Raw genomic sequence first — 19,124 nt, 5'->3', positions numbered from 1 at the left:
ACATACATAGTCCCATGTGCAAGGGTAAATTTAGATTCCTCTGAGCATGTGGTTTTTCAATGCCCCTTACATTAAATGTCTATCAGCACCCCAATGTGTATTAATATAGCTGCCTTTATGCACCCTAAATAGAACCTCTACAAGCTCTATAGCTAGATATGTCCGTGTTCTTGTGTTTTACCTTTGGAGTGAGAGGTCTTCAAAGCAACATGAAGAGCTATGCCTGAGACACAGGTCCCAAACCCCAACCAGTTCAGGAGGCTCATCTCATCTCCCAGTAAATTTGTTGCCAACAGAAGTATACAGAGTTCCTGTCGGAAGAAAAAGTCCAAGTAAGCTTTACAATGCACAATATTCCTCACAGGCCTCACATATGGCATAGTATGTCAATATCACCTTAAAAATGCCTGCGATGGACAATGTAAGGCTGGAAGTTTTGGAAACAAGGAGAAATTCTGAATATCCCAGTCCAAAGGCCAAGAGACCCCCCAAACAAAGGGTGCCAAGAAGGACCAACAGCTCCTGAGTATTCTGAAAACGGAAAAGCAGTTCTGATGTAGATATGTGAAGACCTGCAGAAAGGCAGAAGCATGTAAGAGGCAGCAACAATACGCCTACTGGTATCACTGATGGCTTGTTATATCTCCATTATAACTGGCAACTGAAGAAATCACTATTGCTATAAAACACACACAATTTAAAACATATGAGCCATATAATCACATTTTAATGTCAAACTATCCAGTTTGTTTCTTGATAACTTTTGTACATTTGTTTAAAATATAGAGACATGCAAAAAAAATTAAAAAAAAAAAAAAATTAAATGTGTGTATATATATATATATAATACACACATGTAAACATAAGCATATTATTTGCATGTATATTTTATACACACACACAAAGAAAGTGTATGCTTACCTAATAAATGTATTTATTTTTTTACACGATGAGTCCACGGATCATCTTAATTACTAATGGGATATTCACCTCCTGGTCAGCAGGAGGCGACAAAGAGCACCACAGCAAAGCTGTTAAATAGCTCCTCCCTTTCCCTTTCCTCCCACTCCAGTCATTCGACCGAAGTTAAGGAAAGAAACGAAAAACCAAGGTGCAGAGGTGTATGAAGTTTATAATAACCAACAACCTGTCTTACAAGAACAGGACGGGCCGTGGACTCATCGTGTCAAAAAAAAAAAAAAAATATCAGGTAAGCATAAATTTTCTTTTCTTTTTTATGACACAATGAGTCCACGGATCATCTTAATTACTAATGGGATTCAATACTCAAGCTAGAGTACACAGATGATACGGGAGGGACAAGACAGGGAACCTAAACGGAAGGCACCACTACTTGAAGAACCTTTCTCCCAAAAGCGACCTCAGCCAAGGCAAAAGTGTCAAATTTGTAGAATTTTGAAAAAGTGTGAAGAGAGGACTAAGTAGCAGCCTTGCAAATCTGTTCCACAGAAGCTTCATTCTGGAATGCCCATGAGGAAGCAACAGCCCTCGTGGAATAAGCCGTAACTCTCTCAAGGAGGCTGCTGTCCAGCAGTCTCATAAGCAAAACATATGATACTCTTCAGCCAAAAAGAAAGAGAAGTTGCTGTAGCTTTTTGTCCCTTACGTTTCCCTGAGAAAATCACAAATAAGGAAGACGACTGACTAAAGTCCTTAGTCGCCTGCAGGTAAAACCTTAAAGCACGGACCACGTCCTAATTGTGCAGAAGCCGTTCCTTCTGAGAGGTAGGATTAGGACACAAGAAAGGAACAACAATCTCCTAATGTTCTGATCAGAAACAACCTTAGGAAGGAATACTAATTTAGTACTTAAAACTACTTTATCTGAATGGAAAATAAAATGAGACTCATACAGTAATGCCGAGAGCTCTGACACTCTCCGAGCAGAAGAAATAGCAACAAGAAATAAAACTTTCCAAGATAACAACTAACAAACTTAATATCTAAAGAATGCATGGGCTCAAACGGAGCCCCTTAAAGAACTTTGAGAACTAAACTAAGACTCCATGGAGGAGTAACTGGTTTGAATACAGGCCTGATCCTGACCAAGGCCTGACAAAATGATTGTACATCTGGGATATTCGCCAGACGTTTGAGTTAGAAAATAGATAAGGCCGAGATGTTACCTTTTAGGGAACTTGACGATAACCCCTTCTCCAAACCCTCTTGGAGAAAAGAAAACATTCTAGGAATCCTAACTCTACTCCATGAGTAGCCCTTGGATTCGGCCCAATAGAGATATTTACGCCAAATCTTATGGTAAATCCTTCTAGTTACAGGCTTATGAGCCTGAATCATGGTCTCTATGACTGAGTCAAAAAAAACCAGCTTGAATAAAATTAAGCGTTCAATCTCTAAGCAGGCAGCTTCAGAAAAACTAGATTTGGGAGAAGAAAAGGCCCCTGAATTAGAAGGTCCTTCCTCAACGGAAGTCTCCAAGGTGGCAGACATGCCATCTCGACCAGATCTGCATGCCAAATCCTGCGAGGCCAGGCCGGTGCTATGAGGATCACTGATGCCCTCTCCTGTTTAATTTGAGCAATTACCCGAGGAAGAAGAGCAAACGAAGGAAATAGGTATGCTAGACTGAAGGTCCAAGGGACCGCCAGCGCATCTATCAGCTCCGCCTGGGGGTCCCTGGACTTTTATCCATATCTCGGGAGCTTGGCATTCTGACGAGATGCCATGAGATCCAATTCCGGCTGACCCCACTTAAGAATCAGGCTGGAAAACCCTTCTGGATTAAGTTCTTCCCCCGGATGAAAGGTCTGCCTTGTCCACCCCTGGTATGTGGATCGGCGACAGGCAGCAAGAGTGAGCCTCCGCCCACTGAATTATTTTGGATACCTCTCTCATCGCTAAGGAATTTCTCGTTCCTCCCTGATGATTGATGTAAGCCACTGACGTTATGTTGTCCGACTGGAGCCTGATAAACTGTACCGAGGCTAACTGAGGCCAGGCCAGAAGAGCATTGAAGATCGCTCTCAGCTCCAGAATGTTTATAGGAAGAACAGACTCTGACTGAGTCCAAACTCCCTGAGCCCTTAGGGAGTCCCAGACTGCTCATCACCCAGGATGGTTTGCGGAAGCAGGTTCCCTGGGAAAGATGATCTAAAGACAACCATCATTGAAGAGAATCCCTTGTCTCCTGCTCCAGTAGTATTCGAGGAGACAAATATGCATAATCTCCGTTCCATTGCCCGAGCATGCTTAACTGCAAAGGTCTGAGGTGGAACCGAACAAACGGGATGATGTCCATTGCTGCCACAATCAGCCCGATTACCTCCATGCACTGAGCCACTGATGGCCAAGGAGTGGACTAAAGGACTAGACAAGTATCGATAAACTTTGACTTCCTGACTTCTGTCAGAATTTTTTTTTTTTTTTTTATAGATAGGGAATCTACTATGTTCCCAAGAAAGTTAGATACAAAGGAGGGTATCTCCTGTAGGTGGTAATAAAGGTAGTGGGAACAAACACACAATGTAACAATGTCATGTGTTATAAAAATAGATCAATTGCCAATACAGTCCCAGAGACCTTTAAGCTGTAATGAGCGTTCCCCAATGTTAATGTATAAATAAGTCAATATTAAGGTCACCGTAATAATCTAAAGTCAGCTTCTGCAAATGCGGACTTACCGGGCTCACTCGATCTTGCAAAGAGGATTCCCCTCACATCGAATGCCCTGCAGTGCGATGTTCAGCGTGTATCTCTCACACGCTAACACTATTGGCGATTATCGCTGACATCACTGGGGCCTTGTTCTTTCTATCCTTAGGTGATTGGTTCGGGTGCAGTGTTCAGAAAAAAAACCTTTGTCTGTAATGCGCCAACCAGGTGTAGCAAATAAAGGTATTTAAGCTAAAACATAAGGAAAATAAACTCAGGATCAGATAGACCTCATCAGATACTGAGAATTCCCTATGCGATACTACCGAAGTAACTTCCTAACAGGGAAGAAACATTCAGAACAGATCATGAATTAAATACAAGGTAACTCAAAGTGGAGTGTGAGAGGAAACGCAGGGCACTGCATGTGGGCTATACACTTTTAGGGACACCTTAGGAGAACTTTGTGGCAAAACAGAATTTATGCTTACCTGATAAATTACTTTCTCCAACGGTGTGTCCGGTCCACGGCGTCATCCTTACTTGTGGGAATATCTCTTCCCCAACAGGAAATGGCAAAGAGCCCAGCAAAAGCTGTCCATATAGTCCCTCCTAGGCTCCGCCCACCCCAGTCATTCGACCGACGGACAGGAGGAAAAAAACAGGAGAAACTATAGGGTGCCGTGGTGACTGTAGTTAGAAAAAATAATTCATCAAGCCTGATTCAAAAAACCAGGGCGGACCGTGGACCGGACATACCGTTGGAGAAAGTAATTTATCAGGTAAGCATAAATTCTGTTTTCTCCAACATTGGTGTGTCCGGTCCACGGCGTCATCCTTACTTGTGGGAACCAATACCAAAGCTTTAGGACACGGATGAAGGGAGGGAGCAAATCAGGTTACCTAAACAGAAGGCACCACAGCTTGCAAAACCTTTCTCCCAAAAATAGCCTCCGAAGAAGCAAAAGTATCAAATTTGTAAAATTTGGCAAAAGTGTGCAGGGAAGACCAAGTCGCTGCCTTACATATCTGATCAACAGAAGCCTCGCTCTTGAAGGCCCATGTGGAAGCCACAGCCCTAGTAGAGTGAGCTGTGATTCTTTCAGGAGGCTGCCGTCCGGCAGTCTCGTAAGCCAATCGGATGATGCTTTTAAGCCAAAAGGAAAGAGAGGTAGAAGTCGCTTTTTGACCTCTCCTTTTACCAGAATAGACGACAAACAGAGAAGATGTTTGTCTGAACTCTTTTGTAGCATCTAAATAGAATTTTAGAGCACGGACTACATCTAAATTGTGTAACAAACGTTCCTTCTTTGAAACTGGATTCGGACACAAAGAAGGTACAACTATCTCCTGGTTAATATTTTTGTTAGAAACAACCTTTGGAAGAAAACCAGGCTTAGTACGCAAAACAACCTTATCTGAATGGAACACCAGATAGGGCGGAGTACACTGCAGAGCAGATAACTCAGAAACTCTTCTAGCAGAAGAAATAGCAACCAAAAACAAAACTTTCCAAGATAACAACTTAATATCTATGGAATGTAAAGGTTCAAACGGAACCCCTTGGAGAACTGAAAGAACTAGATTTAGACTCCAGGGAGGAGTCAAAGGTCTGTAAACAGGCTTGATCCTAACCAGAGCCTGAACAAATGCTTGAACATCTGGCACAGCTGCCAGTCGTTTGTGTAACAAGACAGATAAAGCAGAAATCTGTCCCTTTAAAGAACTCGCTGATAATCCCTTATCCAAACCTTCTTGGAGAAAGGATCCTAGGAATTTTGATCTTGCTCCATGAGAATCCCTTGGATTCACACCAACAGATATATCTTTCCCATATCTTATGGTAAATTTTTCTAGTTACAGGTTTTCTGGCTTGTACCAGAGTATCTATTACAGAATCCGAAAACCCACGCTTAGATAAAATCAAGCGTTCAATTTCCAAGCCGTCAGCTGGAGGGAAACTAGATTTGGATGTTCGAATGGACCTTGTACTAGAAGATCCTGTCTCAAAGGTAGCTTCCATGGTGGAGCCGATGACATATTCACCAGGTCTGCATACCAAGTCCTGCGTGGCCACGCAGGAGCTATCAAGATCACCAAGGCCCTCTCCTGCTTGATCCTGGCTACCAGCCTGGGAATGAGAGGAAACGGTGGAAACACATAAGCTAGGTTGAAGGTCCAAGGCGCTACTAATGCATCCACTAGAGTCGCCTTGGGATCCCTGGATCTGGACCCGTAGCAAGGAACCTTGAAGTTCTGACGAGACGCCATCAGATCCATGTCTGGAATGCCCCATAATTGAGTCAATTGGGCAAATATCTCCGGGTGTAGTTGCCACTCCCCCGGATGGAATGTCTGACGACTCAGATAATCCGCCTCCCAGTTTTCCACTCCTGGGATGTGGATCGCAGATAGGTGGCAGGAGTGATCCTCTGCCCATTTTATGATTTTGGTCACTTCTCTCATCGCTAGGGAACTCCTTGTTCCCCCCTGATGGTTGATGTAAGCAACAGTCGTCATGTTGTCTGATTGGAATCTTATGAATCTGGCCTTTGCTAGTTGAGGCCAAGCCCTGAGAGTATTGAATATCGCTCTCAGTTCCAGAATGTTTATCGGGAGAAGAGACTCTTCCCGAGACCATAGACCCTGAGCTTTCAGGGAGTCCCAGACCGCGCCCCAGCCCACTAGACTGGCATCGGTCGTGACGATGACCCACTCTGGTCTGCGGAAGCTCATTCCCTGGGACAGGTGATCCTGGGTTAGCCACCGACGGAGCGAGTCTCTGGTCTTCTGATCTACTTGAATCACTGGAGACAAGTCTGTATAGTCCCCATTCCACTGTTTCAGCATGCACAGTTGTAATGGTCTTAGATGGATTCGCGCAAAAGGAACTATGTCCATTGCTGCAACCATCAATCCTACCACTTCCATGCACTGAGCTACGGAAGGACATGGAATAGAATGAAGAACTTGACAAGCGTTTAGAATTTTTGACTTTCTGACTTCTGTCAGGAAAATCCTCATTTCTAAAGAATCTATTATTGTTCCCAAGAAAGGAACTCTTGTCGACGGAGACAGGGAACTTTTTTCTATGTTCACCTTCCAACCGTGAGATCTGAGAAAGCCTAGAACAATGTCTGTGTGAGCCTTTGCCTTTGAAAGAGACGACGCTTGTATTAGAATGTCGTCCAAGTAAGGTACTACTGCAATGCCCCTTGGTCTTAGAACCGCTAGAAGGGACCCGAGTACCTTTGTGAAAATCCTTGGAGCAGTGGCTAATCCGAATGGGAGTGCCACAAACTGGTAATGTTTGTCCAGAAAGGCGAACCTTAGGAACTGATGATGATCTTTGTGGATAGGAATATGTAGATACGCATCCTTTAGATCCACGGTAGTCATAAATTGACCTTCCTGGATTGTAGGTAGAATCGTTCGAATGGTTTCCATTTTGAATGATGGTACTCTGAGAAATTTGTTTAGGATCTTTAAATCCAGAATTGGTCTGAAAGTTCCCTCTTTTTTGGGAACTATGAACAGATTTGAGTAAAAACCCTTTCCTTGTTCCGCCGTTGGAACTGGGTGTATCACTCCCATCTTTAACAGGTCTTCTACACAATGTAAGAATGCCTGTCTCTTTATTTGGTTTGAGGATAAGTGAGACATGTGGAACCTTCCCCTTGGGGGTAGTTCCTTGAATTCCAGAAGATAACCCTGAGAAACTATTTCTAGTGCCCAGGGATCCTGAACATCTCTTGCCCAAGCCTGAGCAAAGAGAGAGAGTCTGCCCCCTACTAGATCCGGTCCCGGATCGGGGGCTACTCCTTCATGCTGTTTTATTAGTAGCAGCAGGCTTCTTGGCCTGCTTACCCTTGTTCCAGCCTTGCATCGGTTTCCAGGCTGGTTTGGTTTGTGAAGCATTACCCTCTTGTTTAGAGGATGCGGAGTTGGAAGCCAGTCCGTTCCTGAAATTGCGAAAGGAACGAAAATTAGACTTGTTCTTGGCTTTGAAAGGCCTATCATGTGGAAGGGCATGGCCCTTTCCCCCAGTGATGTCTGAGATAATCTGTTTCAATTCTGGCCCAAAGAGAGTTTTACCCTTAAAGGGGATATTGAGCAATTTTGTCTTGGAAGATACATCCGCTGACCAAGACTTTAGCCAAAGTGCTCTGAGCGCCACTATTGCAAACCCTGAATTTTTCGCCGCTAATCTAGCTATTTGCAAAGCGGCATCTAAAATAAAAGAATTAGCCAACTTGAGTGCGTGACACATACTCTTAACCATCTCCGTGGAGATGTTGCCTGTGCAACGGCAAAGAGAATGACTGGGGTGGGCGGAGCCTAGGAGGGACTATATGGACAGCTTTTGCTGGGCTTTTTGCCATTTCCTGTTGGGGAAGAGATATTCCCACAAGTAAGGATGACGCCGTGGACCGGACACACCAATGTTGGAGAAATCTTGACCATTGTCAATAGACTCCTCAGCAGCATGCGCCTTAGGAGGAGTAGGCTCAGAACAAATCTATCTTTATCAATTAAAGATCTCTCCATAAATGAGAATAGAAATGGATTGGTAGTATCACACTGGCATCCAAGTCTAAAACAAGAGACCCCTAAAAAAGGGCCTCCTGGTCCATCCTGAGTCATAAAGGATGAATTACCCAAACAAATAGCTGGAATTTTTGAATAAAAATTAACACATAAAAAAACGCTACTGTCTCTTTAAATTTTAAAATGTAACTTTTTATTTTATCAAAGTCAGTTTGATTAACATGCAAATATTGCAGAACCTATCTACACCTCAGTTTAATCTTGCTGAGGTGCCATCTGACCACCAGAAAAATACATTTTAAACTTTGTTTATTTTTTTGGAATAAACAATCTCCCGGTCGCCATTAATATGTATAGATAGGCCACCGGGAGCTAACTGAACCACTTAATTTTGCAAACTCTATTCAGAACTTGGGGACAAATTGTGCTACCGCATGTTAGGTAGCTCTATAGCCCATATGAGTGACCCAAACAACCACCTCCTGAGTCCTTTTTATTTTGCTCACCTAAATGATTGAGGCCCCCAGAGTACAAGTCACATCTAGTCTCCTTAACCCCAGTGCCTGCTAACAATGTGCTGTCACAGGGTCCCCTCCCTTTATATGAGTAGGAGTTATGTCCCAATAAAGGAGATATGTCCCAATAAAGTGCTCCACTTCCTCTGAGATCTTCCCAGACCCAGAATAAAAAGTTAGCACTTACCTTTAAAATCTGCCCGACAGCAGGGCAGCTCAGCAGGTTTGCGAGGTCCTCTCCCTCACATAGCTCTGTGGAAAAAAGGAAATTTAAGCCTACCTGATAAATTGATTTCTTCTACGATACGACGAGTCCACGGATTCATCCTTTACTTGTGGGATATTATCCTCCTGCTAACAGGATGTGGCAAAGAGCACCAGAGCAGAGCTGTCTATATAGCTCCTCCCTTGACTCCACCCCCCAGTCATTCGACCAAAGGTATAGGAAGAAAAAGGAGAAACTAAAAGGTGTAGAGGTGACTGAAGTTTTAAACAAAAAATAATATAATCTGTCTTAAATTGACAGGGAGGGCCTTGGACTTGTCGTATCGTAGAAGAAATCAATTTATCAGGTAAGCATAAATTTCCTTTTCTTCTACAAGATACGACGAGTCCACGGATTCATCCTTTACTTGTGGGATACAATACCAAAGCTACAGGACACGGATGAATGGGAGGGACAAGACAGATACCTAAACAGAAGGCACCACTGCTTGAAGAACTTTTCTCCCAAAAAATAGCCTCAGAAGAAGCAAAAGTATCAAATTTGTAAAATTTGGAAAAGGTATGAAGGGAAGACCAAGTCGCAGCCTTACAAATCTGTTCAACAGAAGCATCGTTTTTAAAAGCCCATGTGGAAGCCACCGCTTTAGTAGAATGAGCTGTAATTTTTTCAGGAGGCTGCTGTCCGGATGATGCTTTTCAGCCAAAAAGAAAGAGAGGTAGCCGTAGCTTTTTGACCCCTACGCTTTCCAGAATAAACAACAAATAGAGAAGATGTTTGACGGAAATTCTTGGTCGCTTGCAAGTAAAACTTCAAGGCACGAACCACGTCCAAGTTATGTAACAGACGCTCCTTCTTAGAAGAAGGGCTAGGACACAGAGAAGGAACAACAATTTCCTGATTAATATTCTTATTTGAAACAACCTTAGGAAGGAATCCAGGTTTAGTGCGCAAAACCACCTTATCAGAATGGAATATAAGATAAGGCGAGTCGCATTGTAACGCAGATAGCTCAGAAACTCTTCGAGCAGAAGAGATAGCAACTAAAAACAGAACTTTCCAAGATAGAAGTTTAATATCTATGGAATGCATAGGTTCAAACGGAACCCCTTGAAGAACATTAAGAACTAAATTCAAACTCCATGGAGGAGCAACCGGTTTAAACACAAGCTTGATTCTAACCAAAGCCTGACAAAACGACTGAACGTCTGGGACATCTGCCAGACGCTTGTGTAGTAAGATAGACTAGTAAGCAGAAATCTGTCCCTTTAACCCCTTAATGACCACAATGTACCCTGTATGTCACTGGTCGTTAAGGGTTTTTTCAGGACATAATAGCACAAGTCTAGCAAGAACACGCTATTAATGCACTCCCTCCAGCAGGCTTTGTGGAATAGAGCAGTCTCAACGCTGGTGGCAAGACCGCGCTATAAAACAATCAAGTCCCAAAAAAAGGCCAGTGACATACAGGGTACGTCGCTGGTCCTTAAGGGGTTAAGGAACTAGCTGATAACCCCTTCTCCAATCCTTCTTGGAGAAAGGACAAAATCCTAGGAATCCTGATCTTACTCCATGAGTAGCCTTTGGATTCGCACCAATAAAGATATGTACGTCATATCTTATGGTAAATTTTACTAGTGACAGGCTTTCGAGCCTGAATCAAGGTATCAATGACCGACTCAGAGAATCCCCGCTTAGATCAAATCAAGCGTTCAATCTCCAGGCAGTCAGTTGCAGAGAAATTAGATTTGGATGTTGGAACGGACCCTGAATGAGAAGGTCCTGTCTCAGTGGCAGTTTCCACGGTGGCAGAGATGACATTTCCACCAGATCTGCATACCAAGTCCTGCGTGGCCACGCAGGCGCTACCAAGATTACCGAAGCCCTCTCCTGTTTGATTCTTGCAATCAGACGAGGTAGAAGAGGAAAAGGAGGAAACACATAAGCCAGGTTGAACGACCAAGGTACTGCTAGAGCATCTATCAGTACTGCTTGAGGATCCCTTGATCTGGACCCGTAACAAGGAAGTTTGGCATTCTGACGAGATGCCATCCGGTGTGCCCCATTGATGAATCAATGCCGCAAACACCTCCGGATGGAGCTCCCACTCCCCCGGATGAAAAGTCTGACGACTTAGAAAATCTGCTTCCCATTTCTCCACTCCTGGGATATAGATTGCTGATAGATGGCAAGAATGAGTCTCTGCCCATCGAATTATCTTGGAAACCTCTATTATCGCTAGAGAACTCTTTGTTCCCCCTTGATGATTGATATATGCTACAGTCGTGATATTGTCTGACTGGAATCTTATGAATTTGGCCGAAGCCAGCTGAGGCCACGCTTGAAGCGCATTGAATATCGCTCTCAGTTCCAGAATATTTATTGGTAGTAGGGACTCCTCCTGAGTCCACACACCCTGAGCCTTCAGGGAATTCCAGACTGCACCCCAGCCCAAGAGGCTGGCATCCGGCGTCACTATGACCCATGCTGGCCTGCGGAAGCACATTCCCTGGGACAGATGATCCTGTGACAACCACCAATGAAGAGAGTCTCTGGTCTCTAGATCCAGATTTATCCGCGGAGATAAATCCACATAATCCCCATTCCACTGTCTGAGCATGCACAGCTGCAGTGGTCTGAGATGTAAGCGAGCAAACGGAACTATGTCCATTGCCGCTACCATTAACCCAATGACCTCCATACACTGCGCCACTGATGGCCAAGGAATGGAATGAAGTACTCGGCAAGTAGTTAGGATCTCCGTCAGAAAAATTTTCATGTCTACCAAGTCTATCAGAGTTCCTAGGAATGGAACTCTTGTCAGAGGAACTAGTGAACGCTTTTTTATGTTCACCTTCCACCCGTGAGTTGTTAGAAAAGCCAACACGATGTCCGTGTGAGATTTGGCTAGATGGTAAGTTGACGCCTGAATCAAAATATCGTCCAGATAGGGCGCCACTGCTATGCCCCGCGGCCTTAGAACCGCCAGAAGGGATCCAAGCACCTTTGTGAAGATTCTGGGAGCTGTGGCCAACCCAAAAGGAAGGGCCACAAACTGGTAGTGTTTGTCCAGGAAGGCGAACCTGAGAAACTGGTGATGATCTCTGTGGATAGGAATGTGAAGATACGCATCCTTTAAGTCCACTGTAGTCATATATTGACCCTCCTGGATCATTGGTAAAATAGTTCGAATGGTCTCCATCTTGAATGATGGGACTCTGAGAAATTTGTTTAGGTATTTGAGATCTAAAATCAGTCAGAAGGTTCCCTCTTTTTTGGGAACCACGAACAGATTTGAGTAAAATCCCAGCCCCTGTTCTAGTTTTGGAACTGGACAGATTACACCCATGGTATATAACTCTTTTACACAGCATAAGAACGCCTCTCTTTTTGTCTGGTCTACAGACAAACGTGAAAGATGAAATCTCCCTCTTGGGAGAAAATCCTTGAATTCTAGTCGATACCCCTGGGTCACGATTTCTAATGCCCAGGGATCCTGAACGTCCCTTGCCCAAGCCTGAGCGAAGAGAGAAAGTCTGCCCCCTACTAGATCCGGTCCCGGATCGGGTGCTGCCCCTTCATGCTGTCTTGGTAGCAGCAGCGGGCTTCTTGGCCTGTTTACTTTTATTCCAGGTCTGGTTAGGTCTCCAGACTGACTTGGATTGTGCAAAATTCCACTCCTGCTTTGGGGCGGAGGAGGAAGTCGAGGGTCCACCTTTAAAGTTTCGAAAGGAACGAAAATTAATTTTGTTTGGCCCTCATTTTAACCGTCTTGTCATGAGGAAGGGCATGGCCTTTACCCCCAGTAATGTCGGAAATGATCTCCTTTAGTTCAGTCCCGAATAGGGTCTTACCTTTGAAAGAAATAGCTAACAGCTTAGACTTTGATGACACATCAGCAGACCAAGACTTAAGCCATAACGCAATACGCGCTAAAATGGCAAAGCCTGCATTCTTTGCCGCTAATTTAGCCATTTAAAAAACATAATTTATGCTTACCTGATAAATTCCTTTCTTCTGTAGTGTGATCAGTCCACGGGTCATCATTACTTCTGGGATATTACTCCTCCCCAACAGGAAGTGCAAGAGGATTCACCCAGCAGAGCTGCATATAGCTCCTCCCCTCTACGTCACTCCCAGTCATTCGACCAAGGACCAACGAGAAAGGAGAAACCAAGGGTGTAGTGGTGACTGGAGTATAATTTAAAAAATATTTACCTGCCTTAAAAAACAGGGCGGGCCGTGGACTGATCACACTACAGAAGAAAGGAATTTATCAGGTAAGCATAAATTATGTTTTCTTCTGTTAAGTGTGATCAGTCCACGGGTCATCATTACTTCTGGGATACCAATACCAAAGCAAAAGTACACGGATGACGGGAGGGATAGGCAGGCTCTTTATACAGAAGGAACCACTGCCTGAAGAACCTTTCTCCCAAAAATAGCCTCTGAGGAAGCAAAAGTGTCAAATTTGTAAAATTTGGAAAAAGTATGAAGTGAAGACCAAGTTGCAGCCATGCAAATCTGTTCAACAGAGGCCTCATTCTTGAAGGCCCAAGTGGAAGCCACAGCTCTAGTAGAATGAGCTGTAATTCTTTCAGGAGGCTGCTGTCCAGCAGTCTCATAAGCTAAACGTATTATGCTACGAAGCCAAAAGGAAAGAGAGGTAGCAGAAGCCTTTTGACCTCTCCTCTGACCAGAGTAAACGACAAACAGAGAAGACGTTTGTCGAAATTCCTTAGTTGCCTGTAAGTAAAATTTTAGGGCACGAACTACGTCCAGATTGTGCAGTAGACGTTCCTTCTTCGAAGAAGGATTTGGACACAAAGAAGGAACAACAATCTCTTGATTGATATTCCTGTTAGTGACTACCTTAGGTAAGAACCCAGGTTTAGTACGCAGAACTACCTTATCCGAATGAAAAATCAAATAAGGAGAATCACAATGTAAGGCTGATAACTCAGAGACTCTTCGAGCCGAGGAAATAGCCATTAAAAATAGAACTTTCCAAGATAACAACTTTATATCAATGGAATGAAGGGGTTCAAACGGAACGCCCTGTAAAACGTTAAGAACAAGGTTTAAGCTCCATGGCGGAGCAACAGTTTTAAACACAGGCTTAATCCTGGCCAAAGCCTGACAAAAAGCCTGAACGTCTGGAACTTCTGACAGACGTTTGTGTAACAGAATGGACAGAGCTGAGATCTGTCCCTTTAATGAACTAGCAGATAAACCCTTTTCTAAACCTTCTTGTAGAAAAGACAATATCCTAGGAATCCTAACCTTACTCCAAGAGTAACCTTTGGATTCACACCAATATAGGTATTTACGCCATATCTTATGGTAAATCCTTCTGGTAACAGGCTTCCTAGCCTGTATTAAGGTGTCAATAACTGACTCAGAAAACCCACGTCTTGATAAAATCAAACGTTCAATTTCCAAGCAGTCAGCTTCAGAGAAGTTAGATTTTGATGTTTGAAAGGACCCTGTATCAGGAGGTCCTGTTTCAGAGGTAGAGACCAAGGTGGACAGGATGACATGTCCACCAGGTCTGCATACCAAGTCCTGCGTGGCCATGCAGGTGCTATTAGAATCACTGATGCTCTCTCCTGTTTGATTCTGGCAATCAATCGAGGAAGCATCGGGAAGGGTGGAAACACATAAGCCATCCTGAAGTCCCAAGGTGCTGTCAGGGCATCTATCAGGACTGCTCCTGGATCCCTGGATCTGGACCCGTAACGCGGAAGCTTGGCATTCTGCCGAGACGCCATGAGATCTATCTCTGGTTTGCCCCAACGTCGAAGTATTTGGGCAAAGACCTCCGGATGAAGTTCCCACTCCCCCGGATGAAAAGTCTGACGACTTAAGAAATCCGCCTCCCAGTTCTCCACTCCCGGAATGTGGATTGCTGACAGGTGGCAAGAGTGAGACTCTGCCCAGCGAATTATCTTTGATACTTCCATCATAGCTAGGGAGCTTCTTGTCCCTCCCTGATGGTTGATGTAAGCTACCGTCGTGATGTTGTCCGACTGAAACCTGATGAACCCCCGAGTTGTCAACTGGGGCCAAGCCAGGAGGGCATTGAGAACTGCTCTCAATTCCAGAATGTTTATTGGCAGGAGACTCTCCTCCTGACTCCATTGTCCCTGAGCTTTCAGAGAATTCCAGACGGCACCCCAACCTAGAAGGCTGGCGTCTGTTGTTACAATTGTCCAGTCTGGTCTGCTGAATGGCATCCCCCTGGACAGATGTGGCCGAGAAAGCCACCATAGAAGAGAATTTCTGGTCTCTTGATCCAGATTCAGAGAAGGGGACAAGTCTGAGTAATCCCCATTCCACTGACTTAGCATGCACAGTTGCAGTGGTCTGAGGTGTAAGCGAGCAAAGGGTACTATGTCCATTGCCGCTACCATTAAGCCGATTACCTCCATGCATTGAGCCACTGACGGGTGTTGAATGGAATGAAGGGTGCGGCAAGCACTTTGAAGTCTTGTTAACCTGTCCTCTGTCAGGTAAATCTTCATTTCTACAGAATCTATAAGAGTCCCCAGGAAGGGAACTCTTGTGAGTGGAACGAGTGAACTTTTCTTTTCGTTCACCTTCCATCCATGTGACCTTAGAAAAGCCAGTACTAACTCTGTATGAGACTTGGCAGTTTGAAAGCTTGAAGCTTGTATCAGAATGTCGTCTAGGTACGGAGCTACCGAGATTCCCCGTGGTCTTAGTACCGCCAGAAGAGCACCCAGAACCTTTGTGAAGATTCTTGGAGCTGTAGCCAATCCGAATGGAAGAGCTACAAACTGGTAATGCTTTTCTAGAAAGGCAAACCTTAGATACCGGTAATGATCTTTGTGAATCGGTATGTGAAGGTAAGCATCCTTTAAATCCACTGTGGTCATGTACTGACCTTCTTGGATCATGGGTAAAATTGTCCGAATAGTCTCCATTTTGAACGATGGAACTCTTAGGAATTTGTTTAGGATCTTTAAATCCAGGATTGGTCTGAAAGTTCCCTCTTTTTTGGGAACCACAAACAGATTTGAGTAAAACCCTTGTCCCTGTTCCGACCGTGGAACTGGTTGGATTACTCCCATTAACAAAAGTTCTTGTACGCAGCGTAGAAACGCTTCTTTCTTTGTTTGGTTTGTTGACAACCTTGACAGATGAAATCTCTCTCTTGGAGGAGAGTATTTGAAGTCCAGAAGGTATCCCTGAGATATTATCTCTAGCGCCCAGGGATCCTGGACATCTCTTGCCCAAGCCTGGGCGAAGAGAGAAAGTCTGCCCCCCACTAGATCCGATCCCGGATCGGGGGCCCTCAATTCATGCTGTTTTAGGGGCAGCAGCAGGTTTCCTGGCCTGCTTGCCCTTGTTCCAGGACTGGTTAGGTCTCCAGCCTTGTCTGTAGCGAGCAACAGATCCTTCTTGTTTTGGAGCAGTGGAAGTTGATGCTGCTCCTGCTTTGAAATTCCGAAAGGAATGAAAATTAGACTGTCTAGCCTTAGGTTTGGCTCTGTCTTGAGGCAGGGCGTGGCCCTTACCTCCTGTAATGTCAGCGATAATTTCTTTCAAACCGGGCCCAAATAAGGTCTGCCCTTTGAAAGGTATATTAAGTAATTTGGACTTAGAAGTTACATCAGCTGACCAGGATTTTAGCCACAGTGCTCTGCGCGCCTGAATGGCGAAACCGGAATTCTTAGCCGTAAGTTTAGTTAAATGTACTACGGCTTCCGAAATGAATGAATTAGCTAGCTTAAGGATTCTAAGCCTGTCCGAAATGTCGTCCAGAGTAGCTGAACTAAGGTTCTCTTCCAGAGACTCAATCCAGAATGCCGCTGCAGCCGTGACCGGCGCAATGCATGCAAGGGGTTGCAATATAAAACCTTGTTGAACAAACATTTTCTTAAGGTAACCCTCTAACTTTTTATCCATTGGATCTGAAAAGGCACAGCTATCCTCTACCGGGATAGTGGTACGCTTAGCTAAAGTAGAAACTGCTCCCTCCACCTTAGGGACCGTTTGCCATAAGTCCCGTGTGGTGGTGTCTATTGGAAACATCTTTCTAAATATCGGAGGGGGTGAGAACGGCACACCGGGTCTATCCCACTCCTTAGTAATAATTTCAGTTAGTCTCTTAGGTATAGGAAAAACGTCAGTACTTGTTGGTACAGCAAAATATTTATCCAACCTACACATTTTCTCTGGTATTGCAACTGTGTTACAATCATTCAGAGCCGCTAACACCTCCCCTAATAATACACGGAGGTTTTCCAGCTTAAATTTAAAATTTGAAATATCTGAATCCAATCTGTTTGGATCAGAACAGTCAGCCGCAGAATGAAGCTCTCCGTCCTCATGTTCTGCCAGTTGTGACGCAGTATCTGACATGGCCCTAGCATTATCAGCGCACTCTGTTCTCACCCCAGAGTGATCACGCTTGCCTCTTAGCTCTGGTAATTTAGCCAAAACCTCAGTCATAACAGTAGCCATATCTTGTAATGTTATTTGAAATGGCCGCCCAGATGTACTGGGCGCCACAATATCGCGCACCTCCTGAGCGGGAGATGTAGGTACTGTCACGTGAGGCGAGTTAGTCGGCATAACTCTCCCCTCGTTGTTTGGTGAAATTTGTTCAATTTGTACAGATTGACTTTTATTTAAAGTAGCATCAATACAGTTAGTACATAAATTTCTATTGGGCGTTAGTACAAATAGTACAGGTCTCATCCTCTGAATCAGACATGTTTAATTCACTAGCAACTAAACTTGCAACTTGGAAATATTATACAAGTAAAATACAATGCAAAACGTACTGTGCCTAAGAAGCACAGAAAGATATATGACAGTTGAAATCAATAAACTGAAAAGGTTACAGTATCAAACTTTGTAAAACAAAACACAATTTTTAGCAAAGGCATGTTCCCATTAGCAAAGAATAACTAACCCTGATGGCCTAAAAAAATTTAAGAATAAACGTTTTTTATCACAGTCAACTACAATCTCACAGCTCTGTTGTGAAGTTTACTTCCCTCAAACAAGCTTTGAAGACCCCTGAGTTCTGTAGAGATGAACCGGAACATGCAGGAAAACAACAATGACTTTCTGACTGAAATTTTTGATGCGTAGCAAAAGCGCCAAAAAAGGCCCCTCCCCCTCACACACAACAGTGAGAGAGATCAGTAAACTGTCAGAATTAGATCAAGCAACTGCCAAGTGGAAAAATTAGTGCCCAAACATTTTATTCACCCAGTACCTCAGAAAATGAAAACGATTTTACATTCCAGCAAAAACGTTTAACATAAATTAGTAAAAAGCCTGTTGCTTGCAAATAGGCTAAAGTTTATATACACAGTGTAATTCCAGTGAAGTACCATTCCCCAGAATACTCAAATGTAAAATATACATACATGATATTGTATCGGTATGGCAGGATTTTCTCATCAATTCCATTGTCAGAAAATAAAAACTGCTACATACCTCTTTGCAGATTAACCTGCCCGCTGTCCCCTGATCTGAAGTTTACCTCTCCTCAGATGGCCGAGAAACAGCAATATGATTTTAACTACTCCGGCTAAAATCATAGTAAAAACTCTGGTAGATTCTTCTTCAAATTCTACCAGAGAAGGAATAACACACTCCGGTGCTATTAAAAAATAACAAACTTTTGATTGAAGAAATAAAACTAAATAAAATCACCATAGTCCTCTCACACATCCTATCTAGTCGTTGGGTGCAAGAGAATGACTGGGAGTGACGTAGAGGGGAGGAGCTATATGCAGCTCTGCTGGGTGAATCCTCTTGCACTTCCTGTTGGGGAGGAGTAATATCCCAGAAGTAATGATGACCCGTGGACTGATCACACTTAACAGAAGAAAGCAGCATCTGTAATAAAAGAATTAGCTAGCTTGAGAGCCTTAATTCTATCCAAAATATCATCTAATGGGGTCTCAACCTTAAGAGACTCCTCTAGAGCCTCAAACCAAAAAGCTGCTGCAGTAGTTACTGGAACAATGCACGCTATAGGTTGTAGAAGAAAACCCTGATGAATAAACAATTTCTTTAACAGACCCTCTAATTTTTTATCCATAGGATCTTTGAAAGCACAACTGTCCTCAATAGGTATAGTTGTACGCTTAGCCAGGGTATAAACAGCTCCCTCCACCTTAGGGACCGTCTGCCAGGAATCCCGAATGGTGTCAGATATG

The 19,124-nt window shown here is 43.9% G+C and overlaps 1 protein-coding gene across 1 annotated transcript in view; it reads right to left on the bottom strand.

Annotated features, from left to right (window-relative positions):
• Positions 1-19,124, bottom strand: part of LOC128664783 (solute carrier family 35 member C2) — a 157,096-nt gene that overhangs the window by 63,546 nt on the left and 74,426 nt on the right. The window contains exons 9-10 of the mRNA XM_053719611.1: positions 397-572; positions 182-311 (exon numbers count right to left, since the gene is read on the bottom strand). Coding sequence (XP_053575586.1) covers positions 182-311; positions 397-572 — 306 coding nt within the window. The remainder of the gene's footprint in view (positions 1-181; positions 312-396; positions 573-19,124) is intronic.

The sequence above is a fragment of the Bombina bombina genome, chromosome 1 (genome assembly GCF_027579735.1).
Source record: "Bombina bombina isolate aBomBom1 chromosome 1, aBomBom1.pri, whole genome shotgun sequence".
Taxonomy (NCBI): Eukaryota; Metazoa; Chordata; class Amphibia; order Anura; family Bombinatoridae; genus Bombina; species Bombina bombina.
The sequence above is the reverse complement of the archived record's forward strand: the minus strand, read 5'-3'. Positions and strand labels throughout refer to the sequence as shown.